At 41.6% G+C, this 18003-nt stretch overlaps 1 protein-coding gene across 6 annotated transcripts in view; it reads right to left on the bottom strand.

The window, feature by feature from the left end:
* Nucleotides 1-104: 104 nt before the first annotated feature.
* Nucleotides 105-18003, bottom strand: part of LOC135090885 (glycine receptor subunit alpha-2-like) — a 53648-nt gene continuing 35749 nt past the window's right edge. For 2 of the 6 annotated variants that reach the window (XM_063988038.1, XM_063988040.1), the window contains 9 exons: nucleotides 15427-15491; nucleotides 12478-12573; nucleotides 11614-11741; nucleotides 7694-7776; nucleotides 5325-5465; nucleotides 4651-4880; nucleotides 3999-4130; nucleotides 3442-3543; nucleotides 105-2014 (listed from right to left, as the gene is read on the bottom strand). In XM_063988038.1, coding sequence (XP_063844108.1) covers nucleotides 1823-2014; nucleotides 3442-3543; nucleotides 3999-4130; nucleotides 4651-4880; nucleotides 5325-5465; nucleotides 7694-7776; nucleotides 11614-11741; nucleotides 12478-12573; nucleotides 15427-15491 — 1169 coding nt within the window. In that variant the 3' untranslated portion in view covers nucleotides 105-1822. Of the gene's footprint in view, nucleotides 2015-3441; nucleotides 3544-3998; nucleotides 4131-4650; nucleotides 4881-5324; nucleotides 5466-7693; nucleotides 7777-8671; nucleotides 8755-11613; nucleotides 11742-12477; nucleotides 12574-15426; nucleotides 15492-18003 lie in introns of all 6 variants that reach the window. The other 4 variants (XM_063988039.1, XM_063988041.1, XM_063988043.1 and 1 more) reach the window with 4 other exon arrangements.

The following is an 18003-nucleotide window of genomic DNA, read 5'->3' on the forward strand; positions in this document are numbered from 1 at the left end:
GATAAGAACATATTTGGTTACCTTGCCATCGGCCCAACAAACTCAGACAGAACTGCACCGTCTTGAAGGAAAGCTGCCGGGATGTTTGGGATACAAACGTAATAAACAACAGGACAACTTTATTAGTAAAATGTCAAAAGAGAGTTATACACGTAAAAAAAGATATCTGAAGAATGAATCTGACAGGAAATTATGGCCATCAATTAAATATCTTATATCCTTCACGCCAGATTATACAAATGAACACTCCTTTCCTCTTGCAACAGTAAGAGTTATCAATCTTTAGAAATCTTCACTTCATTGTTATCAAAACTTTCAAGCTGAGCTGATTTTTACTAACTAAAGTGAACAACACGAGTTAAGACATAAAAATACAGCAAGAGGGAAAGAAAGAAAAAAAAAAAAAAGCAGGACAGCTCACACACACACACAAAAAAAAAGTTTTCTACTGAATCATACTTGAGATTCTGAAGAACACCGGGAGTTGGTTGTTATCAAACTGGGAGTAGCGAGAACTGGTGTTGCGTTATATATATATATATATATATATATATATATATATATATATATATATATATATATATATATATATATATATATATATATATATATATATTTCAGAATGCATCATTATGAGTTGGGGACAAGGGCAGTGTAATAACATCAGTATGTCGCAGAGGCGGTGCTGACGTTTATCTAGGTAAGTCTATTTTGCAGCAAAAGTCAAGGATGGAATCATTAATGACTTACATCACCAGAAAAAAAAATATATAAGAACACAACCTGCCTCAGGTGCCGGAGCCTCGGCTGTTCCAGTGACGAGGTGAAGCGCCTTTCAATCTATTCACGATTCCATTGAGCTCTCCAAGGCCAGTCGTAAAAGAATCAGCGAAAGCGTTGGGAGGCAACCAGTTATCAAAATAATACTTCGAAAATCATACCACGCTTAAGTAGATGTATATAAAAATGTACTAGAGTTCATAATATACTTGCAGCTTTAAGTTGTGGGATTGCTTAGGCTGCAGCGAAGCGATAATGTTTTATATAAGTCCCACATGAAAGATAACGAGAATCTCTTGACTGTGAGATCGTGGAGAGACGATAGCAAACCTAGGCTGCATGAGAATGATAAATTGGCATCTCTAAAAATCTTATTTCCCACGGCGGGGAGGACGCGAGCATCTTGGGGCGCTACACTGGTCCTCTTCTTTTTAAAAGAACATCATGGTTTTAATGAAGCCATTTTTACACTCCAGGAAGCAGGGGACGCATACAGGTGTCCAGTAACGCGCAAAATTAGACTGTTTTTTCTCTGTCCGAGAATGAAGCAGTCAGTTCAATACTTGTGTAATTCATCTGTATTGTTCAAAAGTCGCGTTCAGCGTGGAAACTCGTGCATTTGGGCACACCAGAGCACATTAGTTGTGTACCAGTAATAACTACCCGTGCAAGGCGATGCGTCATGATGCAAAAAGTGTCAGCTCTTACATAAAAAAATGACTAAGATACATATCTAATTTCCCTTCTTTATGTTTAAAAATAATCTCGGCCATAGTGACTGTGGAGCGATATTTACGGCACATTTCTTTTGCTAAGTATACCATGCTTAACTAACTCATGGTCGGATATTTGGAGCAGTGAGGCGAGGCCAGCACCAGAGAACCCGTCACGAAGCTGAGGTCTGCCTTCACTTTGGTCATCGCCTTCTCCAGGTAACAAAGTATTCATGTAAAAAAAAAAAAAAAAAAGCATCACAGAATGCATCAAGTAAAAATTGGAGAAGAATACTGTATTGTGACTAGCGCAGGATCTCCGCGGCGCCCTAGGCTGCGAAGCTGGTGTCGTCCATCATCTCTCCGGGTGTGTGCTGCCGCATGAGGTAGTAGGGCCAGTAGATCAAATTGAAGATAAGGAACGCCCCTGGGAAGAAGCCACGGCACAGACGGTCAATGGCCATGGCGTGGCTGTAGTAGTTCTTGGGTTCCTTGGGGTCTGCTCCGCTGGGTTCCGGATCCTGCGGGTGGGAGGAGGATCGTGAGTTGGCGTCGCGGTTCGTGATCGTCCCTACCTAGCTCAAGCAGGGTCCTAGATCACCCACCTGTGTGTTCTGACTTTGATGTAAGGGTCACCCGTAACTGATTAAATAACGCTGGTGACTTATCTTGAAACACACACTATTGAACAATAGTCAATTAATGCCCAATGCTTCTGAGGTACTACTATGAAAAATACAACATAATTTTTAAACAGGTTTCCCTTGAAGTACATAATATTTTTCCTTTCATATGACAAGACTATTATTTATTGATGATTTTTTTTCTTTTACTGAGGTGTCGCGGCTTCAAATCAAACGGTCAATCAGTCAATTAATCAAACAATCAACCAATAAATCAGTCAAATAAGCAATCAACTGCCAGACGTGCAGCGCGTGGGGCGGCAAGATGCATGACTTCAGCCACGGCCGTGAGGCTTTGCTGACGGGCGAGGCGCAGTACGCCGTCACTAGAGACAACCCGTGCATCACTTGACACTTTCTACCCATCCTTGACGCTCCGATCGGACCTCATCGGTGTGCACTGGGGGCGCGGTGGTAAGTTAGTCCTGAGAGTGTCATGGCTGACCACTCCCCGGCTGCTTCCAGAGCCTAAGGGATTAGTCCAGGCGGGGACGCTCGCTGATGTCACAGGGTCACGTGCCCGCCATCCTTGTGCAGGCCTTATGGCTTGTGGACATACTAATGCTACACTAAAGTAACAAGGCAATCCACACTGCTTGCATTAGAAAGGCTTGGTTAGCAAGGCTTTTCTTCTTTTGAGTACAGCCAGTCTGTTTAATCCAAGATGCTAGACGCACATAAAAAGAAAAAAATCTTCTTTTCAAAGCGTTAGTATATTGTCTGAAAATACTCTTGGCTTATGTCAGCAAGCACGTTTTCTTTTTTTTTTTGGAAATACATTATAAATTTTCATTATTAGAAAGTTTTGTTAGAATATAAATTGCAAGAATAATATTAATCATAACATCACTTTCATAAGCATGCATGCCATTATGTGGTAACATATGACAATAATGCTACAACGGATAAAAAGCTGGGAATATTGATACGATGATAAAGACATGCACATTTGTCGCTCTAGACAAGACAGGAGTAACAAAGAGGATATCACACGTCCAGCGGTGACAGCGGAGCAGGAGGTTGGAACGTCCATGGCCAGGCAACCCGATCATGCATGACTGATGGACCTCGGCATGCGCGGGACTGATTCTCGCGGCCACTCACCGCGAGCCTGCTCCCTCGAACGCCGAGGTCCACATGTTAAGTTTACGGTAAATCCACGCTCCGTAGACCACAAGCTAATGTAAACACGATGCGCAAATTTGGATGACAAATTTTGTAAATGCAAATAAATAATGTGCGTTTTTTTTTAGTAATTCTAATACTTGGTATGAGTTAGTGTCGTCAGGAGCTGCCTCGCTATCAACCTTATCACTATCACCAACACCACTGTCCAGTCCCACCTCTTCCTCGTCGGACCCGAACAGCTGTGGACCCACATCAGGAGGAGGTGGAGGACGAGGGCGAGGAGGTAGAGGAGAAGGAGAAGGGAGAGGAGAACACAAAGAGACATGTATAATTTACAGATAATTAGTATTGCTGTTGTATGATTTCTGCATGATGGAATTTAGAGTCAATTTCAGAGGATGCATTATGAAGTATTTCACGAAGGTAAAACAGACATGAAATATATGCAAATCATGAAATAGGTTAATGAATTTTTGTGTATAGTCTGAATCCCTTAAAATCACAAAGCTAAATGGCAATAATAATTCAATATCTCAACTACCAATAATATGATGGGACAGTGGAGTGTATCTTTGGGCACACGAGGACCCAGCCCGTGACCCAGCACCGGGGCAGGGGGGAGAAGGCGTTAGGCACGAGGGAGTCGGGGCAGGGGGCACCTTGGCAGCATGCACGGGCACCACCGGGAACTTACGGCGAGAGGGAGGCGGAAGGCTAACGAGGGCTCCCCTATCATCTTCTTATTGGCCAGCCAGTTGACGAAGGTGAACTCCAGCAGGGCGCCGAAGACCATGATCATGCACATCCCGATCCACACGTCAATGGCCTGCGGGGAAGCGACAGTCAGGCGCCGCTTTAGTAAAGGACGTACCTTACTCTTTCATGCCTGTGTTGTGATGGCTCGCTGGCTCACAGGTCAATACGGTGATTGCCTGCTAGTCATTCATAAATAAATAAAAACAAAAGTAACTAAAAAAAATGAAGGAATTACACGCATTCTTAACACTCACAGGACACTTCATACTTTGAGTTCATAACAGATGAACGATTAGAGTAACTATAGCAACCTTACTGCGGTAAAGAAGGCAGGGCAGGCAGAGAACTATACATGAAAAGGTGAAACAGACACCTTGCTGATCGGAGGAGTAACCTGGATAAGAGAGACAGCAGAGAGACCAGTGAAGAAAGTTACCCGAGACCTTTCCCTTTCAGTGGACTATTAGACAGCAGACTAAGACCAGTGAACGAAGTTACCGGAGATCTTTCCCTCTTCAATAGACTTTAAGAGACTGATAATAGCAACAACCTGAGAAGATAGAGTTGTGAAACTGCGACGTGGGACTTACCTTGACGTAGGAGACAGGAGGGAGCTGAGCCCTGATACCGGAGGCGAGGGTGGTGAGGGTGAGAAGGGTGGTGACTCCCAGGGACACGCGGCCAGGCACGGCGTTAGGGTCCAGCCAGAAGGACACCCAGGAGATGACCACGATGAGGATGGTGGGGATGTAGGTCTGCAGCACGTGGTACCCATTCTGGCGGCGCAGGTCGAAGGACACCTTGAGGGAGCTGAAGTTACCTGAAGGAGGAGGACTGCGATGAGATTTTGCGCCGTGTGATTTCATCGTGGCATTTAAGCACCAGTCAGTCATTCAGTTATAATCGGTCAGTCAGTCAGTCAGTCAATTAATCAATCAATGAGTCAATCAGTAAATCAATCAGGCAATCAAACCAGTCAATCAATCAATCAATCAGACAACCAACTAATAAATCAAATACTAGTAAGAAGCCCATACGCGGCAACCACAAGAAGTGACTATTACCACTGCTCCCCCACAACCACTACAACTTCTGTCTTACACAAGAAGTGACTACCATGACATCTTAACCCAATTTTACGAAGATAGACATTACTCTTAAAAAAAAAAAAAGTGGTCGAAGAAGTGAAGAAGTGACTATTACTACACATTACTGCTATGTACTACAACTCTACCTTAACCACCGCCTCTCCCGTCACACTGACCCGTCACGTAGACCTGCGTATCGCTCTCCGTGACGCGTCGGTCCTCCAGCAGGTCGAACTGGGCTATCTCCAACTCATCAGGCATGTCGATAGGCAGGTCTTGATCCCACTCATAGATGATGACGTCGTCCGTGTTGGCGTCTGCCACAACGAGGGAGAGAATCAAACCCATTAATTTTTTATGGTAATCCAGGCGCAGTTGTTAATGAAATGACTGCATGAATATAAAAAGTGGTGTGGTGGTAAAATAATGAAGGTAATTAAGTGAAGGTAGATGTTATCGTCACACATAACGAAGCTGCACTTACCTGTAATTACGCCACTGTGGAGAAATGAATGTAATATGCTTGGCGAAAGGAATCGACTGTGGGTGCGGATGTTGAAAAGAGTGCATGATATTTTGTCTCTTATGGCTGAAGCGAGAAGTGTGGTTTATCCTAATGCGCAAGCTATATAAGTCTCTCTCTCTCTTTCTCTCTCTCTCTCTCTCTCTCTCTCTCTCTCTCTCTCTCTCTCTCTCTCTCTCTCAAAGTAATAGTATTTCTAAGGGTGCTTTTCTGATTGTAACATTGATCAGTCAACATATATTTGCAGTCAATATTTTCACTGTTATTTTCTTAATTGTTGTTTGATCGTGTTCATTCTATGTCACAAACAAAACTTGACGCTTTGTTTCTTCTTTTCCTGATGTCCTATTCCGGGATGTAGAAAGGTGCTTCTTTCTTTCCTTCCAAGTCTTTTCTCTTTACTCTCTTTCCTTTGTAGTGGTAAATGTTAGTAAATAGTGAAACAGTTCCCACTCTTCCTCAGGCGCTGTTATTGTGAGAAGCAACACATTTTCCTCTCACTTTCTTCTCATAAAACCTGCTCCATTCTTTTTGTTTCTTCCTTGCTCATGAATTGGTAAACATTTGAATACTCAGCCTTCATCCTCAGCTTCCGTTATTGTGGCAGCAAGTAACTTTTCTTCAGCCTTTTCTTTTACTTAAAAGTCTTCCTTTCTTTCTCTCGGTCCATTTTCACTCTTGTTTATGCAATGATAATGATGCGTTATTCCTTCATTTTCTTTAGTTTCTCTTATCGTGGCAGGCAAGTTATATTTCTTCAGCTTTTTATCCCTTTAAAGCAGGAACCACTTTCGCTCTTTACATATTTTAACTCAGTCTCCCATATCATCTTTCGTACGAGTCCTTCCTTTCTGCTTACATTTTCCCTTGTGTGTGGACTGGCAAGAGATAAAACGCTTCTCCCTCTTCCTCAGTTTGTGTTGTTTTGGCGGGCGAGGTATTTTTCTTCCCACTTTTCTCCTTTTAGAGCAAGAACCACTTAGTCGTTTCGCGCACTTTACCTCCAAACCTCCCATCCCCACACAAGTTAACCCTTTCCTTCGCTACCTTCCTTTTTAAACGGGCTGTCCGCTTATTTAAAATTAAGGAACGGACAGACATTTTACCCTTCCTTCCTTTCTTGAGCTGCAGGATACGAGGCGCATTTTCCGGACCGCTTCACATAATCCTCACCGAAGCTTCATCTGGTCCTGTTTCGCCTTTCTCGCTCCTCGGCCGCGTCTGTGAGTCTCCCGCGAGGCTCCGCAGGACAATAATGACTCGTTAGTTGTGATTTGTCCTTCTCAAGTACGGTTTTATTTACCTCGAATGCGGTGCCATGCAGAGAGAGAGAGAGAGAGAGAGAGAGAGAGAGAGAGAGAGAGAGAGAGAGAGAGTATATTTGAACAGCTGAAGCCACACAACATTAAAAAGAGGAAAACTGGAAATGGAGCAGTACATTAAAAGTGACAGTATAGAAGCAAAATTAAAAATAAATAAATAAAAGGAAAGGTAATAATAATAATAATAATAATAATAATAATAATAATAATAATAACAATAATAATAATAACAACAACAACAACAACAAACACAGCAGTCACAACAATAAAGATCATAATAATAATAATAATAATAATAATAATAATAATAATAATAATAATAATAATAACAAGAGGAACAACAGCCAGCGGCACAACACACAGCCTTGTCTTAACAGCATCCCAGGTCAGGTGAGGTTAGGGCAGGGCAGGGCAGGGCAAGGCAAGGCAGGGCAGAGAAGGTTTGGTATAGTCAGGGCAGAGCAGGACAAGTCAGGGTAGATCAAGTCATGACAGGGGAGGTCAGGTCAAGGCAAGGTCAGAATAGGTCAGGTCATGGCAAGCAGGTCAGTTGAAGACATGATATGGTAGGTCCGGGCAAGACAGAGTAGGTCAGGTCATGACAGGGCAGGGCAGATCAGGACAGGGTATGGTAGGTCAGGACAAATCAAGGTAGGTCAGGTCAGGACAGGCAGGTCGGGGGCGGGGCAGCCATACTCACAGGAGCTGATGACGGACCCGCACACCTGCTCGTCGAAGGGGTAGTCCGCGAACTCCATGCTGCAGGTGAGGCGCAGAGTCACCCTGGCAGAGGGAGAAGGCGTCAGGCGCCCCGTGGCCTCCTGGGAATGGTACCCACGCTCCGGCCTTTACTCTTCAGCATCACCTTCGCCTTGCTAGTTCATCAAGACCTTACTGCATGTCTATGTCTGTTTCTCTTTCGAACCCTCACGTATTTTTTTATCTTTTTTATCCACCATAATTTTTTGCGATGTTTTTATGCAGTATTTCCCTTTGGTTCACGAATGCTCGAGCACGATTTCCGCGTCGCCGCCTCTTCCTGTGTCACGCCAGACTTTTTTTTTCTTTCTCTGTTACGTTCAACGGCTGGGTACGTACGTTGTCGAGGTGTAAGGACAAAACAATACTACCTGTTTTTTTCCGCGTATCTCTTATCATATACGTATCTACATCTGGGTAAACACTACTGCAAGACGAGCAGAAAATGGTATTCAGTTAATTATAAACATGCCGTCTAGTTACCGTTGTTGTGATTAATGAAACAACGAGATGCTTGTTAATTAACCACCGATACTCTACGACTAGTGTTATGTTGTGTTCTCGATCTGCGCGGAGAGAGAGAGAGAGACAGAGGGAGAGAGAGAGAGAGAGAGTCGGCCGTGCTTCATAGTGAAAGACGAGCTACTACTTTGTCGAGACGAAAGGTTGTACCGAGGCAAGTAAGACGCTACTGTACCTGTCCGTCTCGCGTGGAGGGGAAGGCGAAGGGAGACAGCAAGCTACTAAAGAGACAGAAACACTACTCACAGAGACTAGCGAGACGGGTGGCAAGGATCCACCTCATCCAAATACCGAAGAGAAATGAAAACCAAAGGGATGCATAGAGTGGAAGAGATGGCTCATACGAGTATATACAGCGTGCCAGTGAAGGGTGCGAGGCCGACGGGCGGCTACTTACAGGAGGCCATGGTAAGGCTACAACGCTGGGCGTCAAATGGAAACTGGTGAAGTTGCATGTTGCAGGAGAGCTTGAGAGTAATCCTGTGAGATGGCAACACTGTTAGTCACGTGATCTGCCCCAAAGGAGGATGACTCGTGCCGACTACATTCTCAAACGTTTCGGAATCTTATCTTCGCTATTTTTAAGAGGCTCTAGTAGAAATTATCAAAGTTCTTAAGGATATCTTTATAATTTTAGTGTTAATTTACGAGTATTCTATTAACTAATTAACTCTATGGCCTTTAAAAATAGTCTTTTTGAGAGCCCAAACCGTTTCAAAATGCGAGCGTGCGTAATTCGAGCCCCGACACCTATCCGAAGCGGAAACCGAGTCCTGGTTTAGCTTCAGATAAGTGAAAGGGATGGAACTGCATCGATCTATCCTTCCTTCAAGTCAACACGTGGCCATACAAAGCTTAGGATAACAGAAGAGGAGGATATATGTAAGGATGTCAAGGAAGGAAGAAAAACCGCCAAAGCTTGCGGAACTAAACCGGAATAGGAGAGAACAACGGAAGAGAAGGATAGAGGGTATAATTCCAGGGAAGGAAAAAGTATCTCCGGTATTTGCGGTATGAAACTGGAACAGAAGATATAGGATAAACACAGAAGGATTATAGGGATATTAAGGAAGGAGTAAGTTAGCACAGCCATGTGAATCATTCAAAACTTTAAGGTACAAAACTGGAATAGGATACATAAGATAATTGAAGAGAAAGATAAAAAGAATATCAAGGAAGGATTGGATTAGCACCGCCATTCAGTCACTCAGAACTTGCGGTACAGAACTGGAATAGGCCAGAATATAGGATAACTGAAAAGAGGAATAAAAAGAATATCAAGAAGGCATTGTATTATTAGTACTGCCATGTCGATCACTCAGGAATTGCGGTACAGAACTGGAGGCGAACAGATAAATTTAATGTAGAATTTCAAGATCTTAGCATTACGCGAAAGCTTAAGATAAGTAGAAATTTGGAGAAGGAATAAATGCAATGCTGCCATGTCGCCACCCAAGGCCTGGCGCAGTGACTCCCAACCAGGCCGACAATCATCAGGGGATACGCAAGAAGTAAAATGCATTACACATTACAATATTCAGATAAGAATTCCACGGTTATGCAAAGAGAAACAAGCCCAAGTGTCACTGAAAGAACGGCAAGTGTTGTGTGGCTTGGTAATGTAAACACCTTAGTGATGTTACGGTAGATTTTGAATAATATATGTATACAAAACAGAAGCTTTGAGGTGTTCCTGGAAGGTGTTAAGGTTGGGAATCACTGGCCTGGTGTATTAAACTGGAGTGAACAATGGAGCTTCAGGGACTTATCACTACGAGTACGTGGAAGCTTATAAATTATGCAGCGATGAAGGAGGAGCTAAAGGGCTGGGTTAAAAGAAGAATAAGAAAGAGAGAGAGAGAGAGAGAGAGAGAGAGAGAGAGAGAGAGAGAGAGAGAGAGAGAGAGAGAGAGAGAGAGAGAGAGAGAGAGAGAGAGAGAGAGAGAGAGAGAGAGAGAAGGGGGGGAATTCTGATGGCAAGTTTCCTCAATAAAAATATGATATCGAGAAAAAAAAAGCCAGAAAATAACAAAGATTTATCCACTGATAAAGACGAGTGAGGGGTCTCATAAACTTGCGAGACAAAACCAAGTGTGTCCTCGTCAGGAGATTGAAAGCAACAGGGATGCTTTCATAAGGAGATATTATGAAGAAAGCAAGGAAATGAAACGCGAGCAAGAAATTGAGAGAGAGAGAGAGAGAGAGAGAGAGAGAGAGAGAGAGAGAGAGAGAGAGAGAGAGAGAGAGAGTCGATGTCACTGTCCTAGTGCAAAAATACTGTCTAGTTTTTAACGTTAACTCGTATAGCAGAATTCCTGTGAGCGCTTCCGTGACTCTTTATGAACCAGAGTCCCCAGCCTGCCCCTCCTGCGCGTGTGTTGGCGAGTTGTGTGGTGAGTGTGAGATGGAGGGGAAGGTATTTAAACATGCAAAGGGACGCTGTTCATCTGTTTATGTATTGGTTTACTCTACTCTGACCCACTTTTTCTTTATAATGAATGAGTGGAGCTTCAACAGCTAGAAGGTACGAACACTCCTCTCTTTATGTTTATTTTGAGGTCTTCACATGTACGTCGAGACAACTTCTCTATGTGTTGCTTCGAGACTCACGGACTTAATGTTTTCTAAAAAAATGTAAAAATATAATAATAATAATAGTAATAATAATAATAGTAATAATAATAATAATAATAATAATAATAATAATAATAATAATAATAATAATAATAATAATAATAATAATATAATGTTTTCTAAAAAATATGATCCACCTCACTGTGTCTGTAGATAGATATCAGATATGCTGAGAAAGTAAGGTCTTTGAATGCAAGTCGAGAAACTACTTCTTTATCTATGTTCTACTCCATTTTGAGCAACATGATTAACATTTCATGAAAATTATCAGCCACCTGTGTGTCTCCTCATATGAAGAATGTACTGAGGAGGGGGGAAGCGTCTTAATGCACCACGAGAAGCTTCTCTCTCCATTTCCACTCTGTTTTGATTCAAAGACTTAATGCCTCATAAAGAAATCATCTGCCTTAATGTAACTATAAATCAAAATGAACTGTAATATTTATGAAATTAAATTTTACTCCCTGCACTCCTGAACAATGTAAATACGAATACTGAATGGAAATAAATATATAAATAGGACAGTGAACAAAGGACTAGACTGCCACGTGCCCCTCATGAAAACTTGAATAGCAAAATAACTACGTAGAAGCAAGACTCGATAACTACCGTAACTAAAGCCAACGTAATCTGAAGGAATGTGCGGTGGAAGAAAACGACGTCCTGTAAGGGGGAACACTGGCAGACGTGCTCCCTCTCACTCACCTCATGCTGTACAGAATGTCGCCGTTCTTGTCGATGCGCAGGAGAATGTTGGGCATTGTCACCTTGTGCACCGAGGCGTCCTTCACGTTGTTGAAGTACGTGTCAGGCTTCCAGATCTTGGCTTGCATCTACAGGAAGACAGCGAGAGTGAGTTAGGGCTCCGCAACAACGTGGTCATATGGAGCCGGCTAGAGAAAAACCCTACTTCTTCCACTGAGAAACTGTTATTAGTTAGAAGCGAAGCCAGCCAGAGAAGAGAAAGTTTTAACTCTCCCATCAAGATACTGTTATTGGCCGGACTAGAAGAGAAAAACTGTTATTAGTCAGACTAGAAGAGAAAGCGCTACCTCTCCCACCAAGAAACTGATGTTAGTCAGGATCGAACTCGCAACCTCTGACCAGGAATCAAACACTTTACGACAGAGCCACGCGGTCCACTAAAGGAAATCTATACGAGTAAAGAAAAAAAAAAATTCCTTTTTTTTCTGTCATAGTGACGAAAGGAAAGGGAAACTGCTTGTCTTTTCCTCCTCCATGTCCAGTTTCTCTTGTTTTTCTCTCTCTTCTATTCTTATTCATCTCTTCCAGTGCTTATTCCTCTTAAGCACTTTAGATCTATCTATTTATCTATCAGTCATCATCATCCCATCGTCGTCGTCGTCGTTATCTTGGACAGGCTCAGATATACACGTTTTCTTCCCCTCCCCCTCCTTCTCTTTCTCTTCTTCCTCCTCCTCCTCCTTCTTCATGTCTATTTTCTCTTACGTATTTCTACTCCTATCCTTCCTTCTTCCATCTCACACCACAATAAGCATCACCACCACCACCACCACCACCACCACCACCACCATCATCATCACTCACTGCAGGGTCGAGGACAGTGATGCGCGTCCTGTTCCCTGACAGCTGGAGACGGTGGTCGTTCCAGCGCTGGCGGAGGAACACATCGATGTTGTAATCCTGCGGGGGAAAAAGGAAAACATATGTAATAATGAACCGTATTCTGAATCACTTCTGTGCCGCACCTCCACTACATTCCAGAGGCTCTAGTTGAAATTACACTGGTTTTTGAGGATCTTTTTATAGTTCTGGTGGCAGATTAACAAGATTTCCACATTGTAAACAGAAGAAACACTCTTGAGAACCCGGCTCATCATCTTTGTGGCCTTTGAAAATTGTCGTGGTGAGAGAGCAAAGGGTTTCAGAATAATGTATAGTAAAGAGGAGCCGAGAACAGGTGGCGCCTCGTGTAGGCCTGACGTCTTGCAACTTATCTCATGTTCTTATGCTCTTTTTGTTAAATGTTCCGATGTTCCTGACTTTTTAAATACATGAATATATCACTCCTATGGTAGATTAGTGAAGTTATAAGAGCAAGATCCGCAGACTTATAAAACAGCATCCTCTTCTTTATAATATTCGTAAAAAAAATAATAAATAAAATAAATAAGATATAAATTAAATAGAACAAGATAGATAAAACGTAGAACCTTTTCCACCACGAATAAAGTTAAAGAAAACACTCAGAAATATCCTGAAAAAAAAAAAAATAAATAAAAACAACATCGATAAAATATGAGACTCCGTCTTTCGTTCTTTTACATTTGGTTTCGAGTTCTTTTACTTCCTAACCATCAAGATAGAGTTGAGTCCAAGGCGAGGTGGTTCCCTACTGACAAACATTCCTGGACCAAGAAACAGCTCAGGCTTGAAAAAGAGAGAGAGAGAGAAAAAAAAAAAAAATCATCCCAGACTTTAAAATCTAGATAACACGGCAGGAAACGAGGCGGGGAGGAGGCACCGAGGCGGAACACTGGCCAAGAAAATGACAATGTTTTGGTGAGGGAGTGAGTGGAGGGGAGGCTGCCTGAGTGCCATCCTAATCCACCCTTAACTCCCATAATGCGCCGCGGAAAAGACGCTGTAGCAAAAAACGTGTCTGTTTTGTGTTGAAAGATTACTTTCCTCTTGTTTTCTCTTTTTCTCTTATTGTATTCCCTTGTTGGCAGGGTGTAGAGTGTCAGTCTTTCCTCGCAGGAGTAGAAGCCGCTAATCCTTATGACGTCCCTTTACTGGAGAATAATGCGTACTAGATAGCATAAAAATAAAAGCGCTTTTATGGTCCTTGGTACTAAGAACTGATACTATCACAGAAAGCAGACGAGGGAAACAAACACGGCTAAGGTATTTCGACTCCATTCTCAAGTGGCGTAAAGATCTTGATGGTATCTCGAGACTTCTTTATGGACTATTCTGTTTTTAATCTGATCATAAGGACAAAAGCTCCAACGTGTTATCATGTAGGAATTAATTTTTTTTTAGCTATTTTAAATCAAGTTAAAAATACTATATTGTTTGCTTACGATGCTTAGTTTTCTTCTGATCACATGGACTAATGTATTAACACGTCACCCTGACACGAAAGAAAAGATGAAACAATAAGAAGTTTTTTAGTTGTTTTAAACCAAATTACATCCACTTACATGCTCAACTATAAAAAAGCCTCCTCCTTTTTCCATATTATATGCACAATTACATCCACATATTCTTTTGGCACGAGAGAAAGAAACAGTGTTCAAATTATTTTAGGCCCAGCTAAGCCTACTTGTCTATTTGCTGGAGTCATTCCACTTCTTAATCTAATTGTGTGGATAATTGCGCCAACATTTTTAGTCTGACGTGAACAATGTTGGCAAAAAACATTTGGTAAGCTAAAAACACTCCCTGATTGTTTATCTAGAGAATTCCAGTGTTTTCTCTTCTTTCATGGGCAGTTACACTAACAAGTTAATCTGGCGTGAACAATGCTAATAGAAATACCAGTTTGTTAGTATATAACTCAAGTAAGTTAGTGAATTTAAAGATATACACACACAGTAGTCAACTGAGAACATCTCTAAAACATACGTACGAGATAACTCACTGCCACTAATTACAGATACCTAGGAACTTAAGAAAATAAGGGAAGCTACAAGAAGCCAGAAAGCCTACACGTGACAGTCCCTGAATAAAAACACACCCATCTATTTCCACCTGTCATCCCTACCCATAAATTTAGCTAATCCTTTAGTTTACACGTGTCACCGACATGTGCACCTTTCTACAACCAGATGAGAAGGGAAGACCAACTTAGGTTCTCACTATGAGTAAACTTTCCCCTTCCACTCACAATATACAAGGAATAATCACTCATACTAAAGAGTCTATATAAAAGATACAATTATATTTTAACACCTACGACTTTCTAAGCACTGTAATTTTCAAATATATTAATTAAATTTTTCCCTTTCACTCAAGATCTACAAGGAACAACTACCCTTTGAATGTAAATTTAAGCTACAATTACATTTTCTTTCAACACCTACAAGTTCCTAATCACCGTAATTTTCACCTCTAACAATAAAATTTTCCTTTCCACTCACGATCTACAACAATTAGCTGCTTTTAAACCCAGATTAAAGATAATTATATTTATATTTTCGACACCTAGAAGTTTCTAAACACAATTATTTTCACCTGTGATAATCAAATGTTTCCCTTTCATTCACGATCTACAAGGAACAACCACCGTATCAGTCTACATTTAAGCTACAATTACATTTCCAACACTTGATAATTTGTAAGCTCTGCAATATTCAGTTATGATAATCAAACCTTTCCTCTCATTCACAATATACAATAAATATTCACATTAACGAGTCTGAATTTAAGATACTCGTACAGTTATGTTTTCAACCTCCAAGGATTCCTAAGTGACGCAGGATATCCACGAGGATCTGCAGGACATGTCTGGTTTACTGCTGAGGGTCTTACCATGTTGGCGGCGTTGAGGGAGCCGAAGGAGTTGATAAACACTTGCACCGTGACCACCGTGGGCTCTGTGGAGTGACGAGGAGACAGGTCAGGGGGTGGTGGTGGTGGTGGTGGTGGTGGTGAAGAAGGGAATGTGAGGTAATTCTATGATTTCTTTTACTACTACTACTACTACTACTACTACTACTACCACTGCTACTACTACTGCTACTACTACTACTGCTACTACTACTACTACCATAACTACCACTAATACCACTATAAAAACTGCTACTGCTACTACTACTACCACTGCTATTACTATCACGCTATTACCACTAAAAAAAAAAAATACCGGAAAAAAACACTACACAAAAACATGCTACATATAAAAGCACACCACTGTAGCCGCGGAGAAAAAAATATCTACAGTGGGACCAAAATAGTGACGGTGAGAGGGAATAGAATGAGAATATGACATGCGAATCTTCGAGATATTCACCTGTCAAGCCTTGGCCCGTATGCAGAAACACTTTGCTCTCCAAGCATGACTATTTTCAAAGGCCACAGGGATTATTAGCCTGGTTCTCAAAAGTGTTTCTTCTGTTAATAATGTAGAAATGCTATCAATCTCTCACTAGAACTGCAAAAACACCCTTAAAAACTCGTGTCACTTTAATTAAAGCCTCTGAAAATAGTGTAAATGCGGCGCAGAAGTGTTTCAGAATATGGTCCAAAGTATAAAGATTTATATAAAGCATCATAAATACATTAATTAGTCTACGTATATATTGTACTTTGCCCAGGTGTGACTCAGGTAGAAAGGCAGTGTACAGGTTATGTCCCCGTGCCCCCTTCACCTGGATGCTCATTAGCCACTCCGCTGTACACCTGTGATAAGCAATGATAATAATAATGATGATAGTAAAAATAAAATAATGATGGTAATACAAATAATAACGTAACGGCGATAAAAAAAAATGATGGTGTTTGGTATTGTTATCATTATCATTATTATCATTGTTAGTGGTATTATGTTTATCATTATTACAACCAAACAAAACAAAGAAACAACCCAACAAGCAGAAATTAGTCCGCGAAAGAAGAGAAGAGGAATGAGAAAATAAAAGTAGAGAGCAGAGAAAGAAGACTACAAAAAATAAATGGAAAATAAAACAAATCACCCAAACTCTCCCACTCTCCCCCACCTTCCCTCAACTTAGCACGGTGCACAAGTGGGGGTTGAGGTGGGGGCGGTGTCAGGGAGTGCCAACACCGCAACTAAAAAAAAAAGTAAGTGAGGGAGAAAAGAGAAGAAAAGAGAGAAGAGAGAAAAGAGAAAGGATGTGACACCAGCTGTTAAGGAACCATTGTTTGCAATGATGAAAAGTGTGGCTCTGTTTTTTTTTAATTTTTTTCCTAGTTGTGGGTGTGTTTGACTTACATTCTCTCTCTCTCTCTCTCTCTCTCTCTCTCTCTCTCTCTCTCTCTCTCTCTCTCTCTCTCTCTCTCTCTCTCTCTCTCTCTCTCTCTCTCTCTCTCTCTCTCTCTCTCTCTGGCATCACGCAGCAAAACAAGTGACGCACGACATCTTACAACCAAGTCAAAATTCTCGTACTTGACTCCCTTTGGTCTCCTCATTTTTCGGTTGATTTGCTTTTACGATTCTTGCTTTCCATTTGTAGGTGTTTCCTTGAGTACATGTTTTGACTCTGTATTCCCTGCTAGTCACCTTCGTGTGGCGTTCGCAGATATGTTCTGGTTTGGTTGACATCAAGGCTTTTAAAACACGCTGCTTCAGTCTTATCACTAAAGGAAAAAGAGAACGTGTGCTTGTGTCTTCTTTTGGCAGTAACAGCAACAGATACTGATACTACTACTGCTGCTACTACTACTACTACTACTACTACTACTACTACTACTACTACTACTACTACTACTACCACTACCTCCACCACCCCCCATTATCATGACTCTCACCACCCTCATCACCGCCCCCGTATCATCACCTGTGTTATTATTATCAGTGGCAGTGTTGTCGTTTGCCCAGCTGGCTGAAAGGTTGGCAGGGAAACACGGAAAGGGGAAACGAGAGCCTCTGTGAGACAATTTGGCAGTGCATGCTGGCTCGGTGTGTCTGTATGTGTGTGTGTGTGTGTGTGTGTGTGTGTGTGTGTGTGTGTGTGTGTGTGTGTGTGTGTGTGTGTGTGTGTGTGTGTTTTCTGTTGAGGTCGTGTAGTTGATATCTATCGCAGAGTAGTAGTAGCGGTGGTAGTAGTAGTAGTAGTAGTAGTAGTAGTAGTAGTGGTGGTAGTACTTGTTGTTGTTGTTGTTGTTGTTGTTGTTTTAGCAGCAGCAGCAGCAGCAGCAGTAGTAGTAGTAGTAGTAGTAGTAGTAGTAGTAGTAGTAGTAGTAGTAGTAGTAGTAGTAGTAGTAGTAGTAGTAGTAGTGATGAAAGTAGACGTAATGATGAAAATAATAAAATGATATTAACAACAACAACAACAACAACAACAACAACAACGAAGTAAATAATAACGACAGTAATGACAACAAAAATTAAAGTACGAAAGTGAAAAAAAAAAAAAATAATGATGA

This window comes from Scylla paramamosain, chromosome 36 (assembly GCF_035594125.1).
Source record: "Scylla paramamosain isolate STU-SP2022 chromosome 36, ASM3559412v1, whole genome shotgun sequence".
Classification (NCBI taxonomy): Eukaryota; Metazoa; Arthropoda; class Malacostraca; order Decapoda; family Portunidae; genus Scylla; species Scylla paramamosain.